The sequence below is a fragment of the Notolepis coatsorum genome (genome assembly GCF_963971535.1).
Source record: "Notolepis coatsorum genome assembly, chromosome: 19".
Lineage (NCBI taxonomy): Eukaryota > Metazoa > Chordata > Actinopteri > Aulopiformes > Paralepididae > Notolepis > Notolepis coatsorum.
In genome coordinates, this window is record NC_140183.1 from 36,111,919 (window position 1) to 36,120,898 (window position 8,980).

An 8,980-nucleotide genomic window follows, 5' to 3' on the forward strand; every position below is an offset into this window, starting at 1 on the left:
TTAGTGAAATAATTTTGCCCACATAACCCTCTGAGATCCACATAGACCAATTTTGGTCTTTTTAGAGGCATACAGGGATCTTTAGGGGGAGATAGCAGGTCAACAGTAGACGCTGCATAGGAGTGGTGCCATCATCTGAAAGTTGGGAACATGAAGATTAAAATGAGATGCAGCTCAGTCATAAATATTTAACAAACATTGTGTTTTGGTTAGGCGCCCATTCAAATGTGGAAGGTTTCTAGTGTATAAGGGAATAGAACATTATGATCGAAGATATGCTCAATTATATCTCAGAATGTATTGCAGCAATGTTTGGGTTGATACCATTTGTTACAGATTTGATGATTTTTTTTACTCAAGATAATCAACCCTCCAAAATACCACATTAAGACACCAACACCTTGAGGAACGCCATAGAAATATTCATGCTGTGAAGTATAAAACATTAGGTTCTCGACATTTGGAGATTTCTGTAAGAATGGCATTTTTCAGCGATTGGATGGCGAGCACTTCTGTTCTGGAAATTGCTCAGAAACCCTACCCCCTTATGATCAATATACCTAGGAAAGCCATACATTATTTGAATTTAATGAATATCTCTAGGTCTCTAGTTTGTGGTTGTAAAATTGCATGAGGCTGTGATTATCCTAGAGATCATCATAGGTGATTTTATACAGTGAGGTTGAGTTTCAAAAACTGGTCTCACTAGAATTAAATGAGTCTCGGCTTTCCAGTCATACCCAGTTTATGCAATTCCAATACTCTTCAAGGACACCTTTTTAGAATAGGTGAAAATAACACATTTGTGCTGCATGCAAGAAACTGCATGGTTCTTGGCGAAAACGGCATGGGATTTTCATTCTGATATCTTGAGGCGAGTTGTCAAGGCCAGGGACCCATATGAAAATAGCTTGGCAAAGATTTGGAGCATTATTTAGCCCCCTTCCCTATAAGCTAGCATGACATGGTTGGTACCAATGGATACGGTAGGTTGTTGAGTTCCATATCTCACTACTTTTGCGCTATCTTAGCAATGAAGCATGCTACATCCTCTGAAAGACTAATGTCAGGAGGTGGGTCTCAGAGGGTTCCGCCTGCATCAGTCAAATAATTTAAGAATTTTTCGACGTTAATTTTATGTAGCTTCTCAAATATCACTATACAGTCGGTAATGGATAATGGATAATAAATACTGTACCCTACTAGAATGATAAGAAAGGGTCGACCATGGTACTTAACTGTGCTGTTCATCGGTGTGATTGTGACCGTTAATCTGTGTGATTGTGACCGTTAATCGGTGTGATTGTTACTGTTAATCTGTGTGATTGTGACTGTTACTCTGTGTGATTGTGACTGTTAATCGGTGTGATTGTAACTGTTAATGTGTGTCCTAGTAAGAGTTAAGTGGACCATTTATTTCAACCGCATTTGGAACTTTTCTGACAAATCTGTGTGAAACTAAATAGTTATACCCTGTGAAAAGTAGCTTCCTTCATATATGGAATCCTAACAAAAATATATTTAACTGTGTTACATCATTTCTTATTTACTAAAAATGTAAAATCAAATTGACTAAATAATAAACATGGGCAGTGTTGACATTGTCATTCATTTATGAAGTGAGAACTGTCCGAACAACCACATTTCATTCATCATCAGTTTTCTGTGAAGCATTCATCTTTCAAGAGGGAACACAACACTGTACACTGATTGTATTATTCCATGTGGAAAATAAAAACTCTGAACTGAACTGAACTGAACTGTAGTACAGCGGTTAAGCCTTTGAATCAAAGGAATTGTGCACTTTTTCATAAAAGCATGAAACTTCTACCATCGTAAGTTTATACCATGAGGTTTATTTTCAGATGTGGAGGGAAGTCAGATTTGACCTCTGAGGCCCGGGAGGCGTCTATTCTTTTACCAACGGATTTCCAGTTCCGTGTTCGCGTTCTGCGATCTAATTGGCCACTGACGTTTCTGGTGCGATCTGATTGGCCACTGACGTTTCTGGTCATGTGACATGTGCGCCAAATCGCGTGACGCGCCCATTTCCGCCTCGAACAGCAGCAAACTACCTAACGCCTAGTTTATCACTGGTTAAGCTTAGGCGACTCTTTCGAAGTTGGTTAAGGTTAGAGTTTGGAATCAGGGCTGGTGTTCTATCGCCCTGCTCTAAGACAAACTCTAACCATAACCAACTTCGAAAGAGTGCCTAAGCTTAACCGGTGGCAGAACTTGCCGTCACACGATTGGCGCGACCAGAAACGTCAGTGGCCAATCAGAGCGCAGAACGCGGAACTGGAAACTGCACTTAATGCGAGCAGCACAAGTAGTGCGCAAAGAGATCTTTAATTCATCTCTCTCTTTTGATGGGTCATTCTTCTTATTATTCTAGCTCTCGTCAACATGGTACTTGATGGTACAAACATTGAGCATCAGACCACCACAAAACCTGCCCTAACAATCTCCCAATTGATGGTCTTCAACAGTAAGAAGCAGGCACGGAACAAGAAATCACCAAGCTCAGCATGTACAAGGCACACCCGAGAAACTCCACTCCCTCTATATTTGTCCCTCAAGATCCATGCAGTTACAAGAAGTAGGGGGCTAGTTGACACACTTTTCAATCTGGGATTGTGTGTTTCCTATTACAGGCTGCTGCAAATCACATCAGACATTGCCAATGGTGTATACCAGCGATTTAGGATGGAAGATGTTGTGTGCCCACCAAAGTTGCGTCATGGACTGTTCACAACAGGAGCTGTGGACAACATAGACAATAATCCAAGTTCTGCAACAGCCAAAGATTCCTTCCACAGCACCGGAATCTCACTTATGCAGGATCTGTCCCACACACAAAGCGGAACTGATCGTGGGGTACTAGTGATTAGTCAAGATGGCTCTTCTTCCAAGTCAGTAACACCTCTTCCATTAGCCTACACAATTGTGCCACCAGCCACCATCCGGACAAAGGAATTCAGTGTGCCACCTGTACAAGGTCCTGTGAGACCTTCCACTTTCCTGGTTACTACAGCCACCACAGAGGATGAGTATGCATGGCTCAGAATGTCTACCATTGATGGCATATCATCATGGTCTGCCTACCACGCTGATGCTCACCAAGCCGCCATCCCTCCTGCAGCAATCAACGCACTATTGCCTCTCTTTCCTGACAATGCACATTCAGTAGCAATGATTCTGCACTCGATGGAAATCGTCAAAAGAGCAGTTAACATTTGGAACCAGTCAATGGTCCTGGATCCAGAGATGCCAGAGCCATCTGGATGGGGCTGGACAAAAGAAACAACTGGGTGGCAGCCACTCTGGACCACTCTCCCTGAAGCAGCAAAGTCTTGCCATGAGCTGGTCCGCTGCAACTGCCAGAAAGGGTGCACTGAACGGTGCTCCTGTGTCAAAGCTGCACTTAAGTGTACAGATCTGTTTCTGTTCTGGGGACTGTTGAGATTTTAGATCTTTAGTTCTCTGCTTCTCCGTCCCTTGATGGTTTTTGTTTTGTAAAGCGACCTTATGACCAATGAAAGGTTATGTATAAATCAGTTAAAAAATAAAAACATATTAAAAAGTTAAATAATAAATTTGTTTAAATAAATGATAATAATTATTATTATTGTCATTATTGTTGTTATAATCATTATTAACATCATTATTACTGTTATTATTTTAGAAATAAACTACCTTTTTGCACCGTTTACCTCTCTTTGTCTGCATAATTTGACCTCCACATTGATCTAAATGCATTTTCTTGAACGCTATTGGTCTCAAAGGTATCACCAACAGAATGGGCACGCTGAAGTTGGTAGGAAATGATACCTTAAGTGTTTTTCTACTGTGTTCGGTTCCAAAGTTATGAATTTTGAATATTTTGGTGGCCATCTTGGATTTGACATCTCCCGGGCCTCAGAGGTCAAATCTGACTTCCCTCAACATCTGAAAATAAACCTCATAGTATAAACTTACTGTTTCATGCTTTTATGAAAAAGTGCACAATTGTTTTGCTATCCGCTGTACTACTGCCCTCTTGTGGCATTAGCACCGCAGAAATATAACACAAATCCTGAGGTACAAGGCAACTGTTTTGAACTGAAGGTGAGACAGGCGTCTAAAGCCACAAGACGGAAGACATGATAGTCACTTCTGAGAGGACCATTCTTCCCCGTGGCAAAATGTCCAAAACATCTCGCATTACCCAGTTCTCTCCTGAAACTCACTGACTGGCCTACTTTCGAGAGGCTAAAGTCCTCTCCCACTCTGCCTCCACCACTTTGTACAGCTCCATGGTGGCTTTGGCATCCTCCACAGAACAGTGGCCCTTCCTCCCAGTCTGTGGACACAAGAAGAAATACCAAATAACCCATTAATCCCTATTCAAATTCATGCAGCAACCCAGGAGTTAATAACAAGCACACCCAACTGTGGAAGTTTGACATATGGAGATTCTAGTAGAATGTAGCAGGGTTTTCAGCAGGCTGAGTTACATAGGCCAGGTAACTTTCAAACAACGTTCAAGTCTCATGGAGTATTTCCCACCCCTTTTCAACACCAATGGCAGTTTGAATGGTGTTTAGTAAGGTAAGCTGGTCAGCTAAAACACACGTATACACCTACAAATACAAAATTTGTTAAAGACAGGGGCCATCTATTATCTATAATACACGATTGTTCGGTCCTCTGTTCCATTGTGTGTGTTCAACGTTAAACTATTGTGCAACCTTATACACTGTACTTAAATAAATTACTTATTTGGAACATACCCTTGTGTTTGCTATTTTATTGTTAGTTGCTAGTTTCAAGTAATTACAGAAAAGGTCTCTTTTTTATTGCAAAATGAGTTGCCTCCCACAGCCCCCATGCGGGTCACGACTCAGCACCATCTTTAATTGAAATTCGCAGGGGAAAGCCATGAAAAGGGTATTATAGTCACTATCCTACATTTTAATCAGCATTTTATTTCCCCTACCTGGATGTCACGGTTGAATATGGCCTTGGTGAGTCTCTTCAGGGAGGCGCACTCCTTCTCCCCAAAGCCAGCCTTCTGGTTGAGCAGTGGTATACGTGAGGTGTCTCTAGTGAGGGCAGCAGGGTGAGAGTAGCCCAGGACCTTGAAGTCATTGTGGATGGCATGTCCAATCACCACCTTCCCTGTAAGAAGCCTCAGTATCTAGAGGGGAACAGAGTCGTTACCATAGGGATGTGGTCATTTTCTGTGGTTTATCCTTGTATGTGATGTCTGAAGATATCTTGCAGAGGCTTTTTAAAGGGGCATTTCACCAAAAAAACAAGGCTGATTTATTTTGCACGTTATCGCACACACATCCCAAAACTCTAAACAGTTTTGCACACATTCAATTAGTTTGACATTTTATTGAGAATTTAGTTTGAATACAGTCACTTGTGATGTCATTGGTACATTGAATCCTAGTTGTGTTGTGTTAATTACAGCTCCATGAAGTGATTATGAAACAAATTGCTACCTTATCATTTAATTGAGGTGTAATTAACACAACACAAGGATTAAATTACCCTGATGACATCACTGGTGGTGATATTCAAACAAATTTACTCTCAATAACTGTCAAACTAAATTAATGTGTGCAACTCTGTTTAGAGTTTTCGGATGTGTGTGAGATTATGTGCAAAATAAATCAATTTGAACATGAATGCTCAAACTCAAAGTGCAAGCAGGTTTACAAGACAAAATAGAACATAACTAAAACAAGCACAGCTTTCCATCCCCGCCTTGATTCCCTTTTTGCATCAATTTTATTGAGATTTGTGACTGATGGAGACAATCCTACATCACTTTTTGAGTGTTTTTCAGCTAAACTTAAGTCATTTGAATGGTGTAGTGAAATCATAGGTGGCTTTTAAAGTGCCCAACAACCCTGACAACAAAGTCATAGAATTAAAGCCATTGGGAATTCTTGCGGTTCAAAAGCCCCCCACCCCTCACCGGCTCTTCCTTACCTCTTTTCTGGCGTCTACGTACGGCGTGGCTCTAACAAGGTCATGCCACCGGACGCCACTCCAGCGGGTGCGGTAGTCGGTGACAGGCTCAGAGGGCTTGATGAACTTGTCATACACCACATCTCCATCATAGGAGACTACACTGCAGCGCGCCAGCTGACTTATGCTCCCCTTCGGACCCGTGCCCACCATCTCACAGTCGATGGAAAGGTACTTTGCGGGGTTCCCGATGGGCGTCGACCCACCAGGATGAAAGGCAGTGAAGGCTTTGGTCCTCTGTGTTTGGGCAGCAGTGGTGGTAGAAGTGATGCTCACTGATTTCTTGGACTGCTCAGGGTCGCTAGAGTTCCTCACAGTGACCGTCAAGGATGCAGTGCTATTTGTGGATGCTGCCGGCTTCGAGCCAGAGCTCACAGCACTGCCTGACTTAGGTGTGTGGGGTAAACTTGTCCTATGTGTGCTAGTGGGAAAGGAGGGTTGCCTCGCTCCGTTCTGCCATGGAGGTTGGCCCTGATTGTGTCCCTTGTTGTTATGACCAGGGAAGGATTGTCCATTTTTGTATTTTGTCTGCTTGTCCCTGAGGTAGCCCTTTCGCTCCAAGAATCGTCTCTTTTTGTTAAATTGTTGGTGTCTGGCATTTCCATTTCCTGGCCCTTTGCTTGTTGCACCATCTTCAGAAGAGACCAGGTTGATCACGATGTTTGACATGCTGGAAGAAAGCCTCTCAGCTGAGGCTGGATATAACAAAGGAATAAACAGTCTCCTCAACCTACTTCCAGAAATGTCCAAGAAGATAATAACTATGTTATTTCAAGACCAGGTGGGCATCCTTTATTCCAGTTTGCGTGTCTCCATTTGTATCACCTGAATGCAATGAATAAGAACAATTAGAAAATGTGATATATGGTTTGAGTAGATGCGAGTGCAAAATGTAACGCTGGTTAATTCAAACGGACCATTTATTATAATACATGCCTGAGCTACATCGCCTCGATCACAACACCAGAGGGAGCTCCACAAATCATGTAAAACCCAGATTCGGCTCAAACAAGGGACTAAACACGTTTCGCAATTATGCCACATCAATGTGGAACGCCCTACCTAAAGCTGTAAAGGAATGTGAATCACTACCCACTTTCAAAAACACTCTCAAAAAACACCTACGTGAGACTGCAATTCGAAACTGGCCCCTACAAATGTCCTAACCTAGTTGTACAGTAAATGACCAAGCAAGGCTTTGTCAGTATTCCAATGTACAGTGTAAAATGTGTGTGTGTCCCCTACCCAACCCCCCCCCCCCTCACCTCCAATGTACAGCCCTCACCCAACCCACCCATCCAACCTCCTCCAATGTACAGTTTCTACGCCAAATGTATATACACTCCTTTTCTGGACACTTTTGTATCACAAACAGTACTGTATTTGCAAATCTGATATGTCATAAATGTATAGATGTAGCAGTACTGTCTATCTGTATGTCATGTATGTCATATATGTTATGATGAATTGAAAATGGGGGACCCTGATGTAAACAAGACGAAAGTCTTTCTCTGGTCTGCATCCCCTTAACAATTGTATTGAGCTGTACTGTACTGTACCCATTCTGCAATCTGTTAATACACTTTTCAATCAATCAATCAAGCCTACGTTACCTAAGAGCAACATTTGTTAGATCGGATTCATTGTATTCACAGGTACAGTACAACGATAACACGCGAACGTTATCTAGCTTGATTGATGATTGAAAACTTTATTAACAGATTGCAGAATGGGTACAGTACAGTACGGCTCAATACACACAATTGTTAAGGGGATGCAGACCAGAGAAAGACTTTATTCTTGTTTACATCAGGGTCCCCCATTTTCAATTCATCGTAAAAAAAAGCTAAGCTAAAATCCTCCAAAAGTGGCGTCAAATGCGCTAGCGTTCATGTAATTGCTCACCGTAATACAATAAATGTGTCAGTCAGCCTACTATTAAGTCAATTATAGTTAGATTAACGTTAGTAACTGGACAAACATGTTAGATTAGTTACTGACCTAATGTGCTCAAGTTAGCTAGCTAACGCATCGGCGGCGTGAGTTGTTCTACTCGGTGGTCGTCGTCAGGTTTTCGTGGACATAGCGATGGTTTACTAAAGGCTAATATTTGTGTTGATTACAAAGTGTCTCTGATAATAACATGTTTAAATTGAAATATAAAACCACCACATATACATCGTAAACACACTGCGTGGCTGCCCAGACTCTGGTAGCTAGCAGCTGCAAGTTGTTAGTTGTTCTCACTTCTCAACTTCCGGCCGGGCTTCTTCTTCTTTTTCCAATAGACCACTACACTTCCGCGTTACATTGAAATCGGGGAGGAGATTGCGGGGGGTGCATATGAATGAATGTGGACGAGAGCCGTGATGTAAGTGGTTGCCGATACGGCTGTGGGGGTGCTAGAGACATGATCGAATAGACGTTTATGCGCCTCGCTCTCCTGAACACGGCGTGACCCATAACTAATCGATCAGAACTAAATCGGCAGAAAAAAAAGCCCATTTAAAGCACCTATTCCGCATGGACATGCGCAGAGTGCCCATGGAGTCTGGACGACGCGAGATGACGCTCGAATGAATGTGGACTGTTCCATCAGAGGGGGGAGCTTCGGTGGCCAATGTCCTTTCAGCCGAACAGGATAATGAAAAAAATGATCCCACTAAATGGCCAGACGCGTCTTATGGCGACATCTACAATTACCTCATTGAGTCTCCAGGTAGACTAATATTTATATTTAAGTGCAGCGGTCTGTAGCCACTCATGACCATCGAAGCTCCCCCCTCTGATGGAACAGTCCACATTCATTCGAGCGTCATCTCGCGTCGTCCAGACTCCATGGGCACTCTGCGCATGTCCATGCGGAATAGGTGCTTTAAAACGGGCTTTTTCTCTGCCGATTTAGTTCTGATCGATTAGTTATGGGTCACGCCGTGTTCAGGAGAGCGAGGCGCAT

The 8,980-nt window shown here is 42.6% G+C and overlaps 1 protein-coding gene across 2 annotated transcripts; it reads right to left on the minus strand.

Moving 5' to 3' along the window:
• Positions 1-324: 324 nt before the first annotated feature.
• isg20l2 (interferon stimulated exonuclease gene 20-like 2) lies at positions 325-8,380 on the minus strand. 2 transcript variants are annotated; one of them, XM_084336056.1, is made up of 4 exons: positions 8,272-8,380; positions 5,986-6,849; positions 4,979-5,179; positions 325-4,342 (listed from the first exon to the last, which is right to left on the minus strand). In XM_084336056.1, exons 2-4 carry the CDS (start codon positions 6,691-6,693, stop codon positions 4,238-4,240), a joined length of 1,014 nt encoding a protein of 337 aa, XP_084192182.1. In that variant the 5' UTR covers positions 6,694-6,849; positions 8,272-8,380; the 3' UTR covers positions 325-4,237. The 2 variants fall into 2 exon arrangements, with proteins under 2 accessions (XP_084192182.1, XP_084192181.1); XM_084336055.1 differs by lacking the exon at positions 8,272-8,380 and adding an exon at positions 8,026-8,264.
• Positions 8,381-8,980: the final 600 nt, after the last annotated feature.

What these genes read in the sequence shown, in the direction of transcription:
- isg20l2 (XM_084336056.1), bottom strand. Translation starts at nt 6,693, where the DNA reads ATGTCAAACATCGTGATCAACCTGGTCTCTTCTGAAGATGGTGCAACA. An exon ending in ACGTAGACGCCAGAAAAGAG is followed by an intron (nt 5,180 to 5,985) that starts GTAAGGAAGAGC and finishes GTTCCCCTCTAG; the next exon opens with ATACTGAGGCTTCTTACAGG. An exon ending in TATTCAACCGTGACATCCAG is followed by an intron (nt 4,343 to 4,978) that starts GTAGGGGAAATA and finishes TTGTGTCCACAG; the next exon opens with ACTGGGAGGAAGGGCCACTG.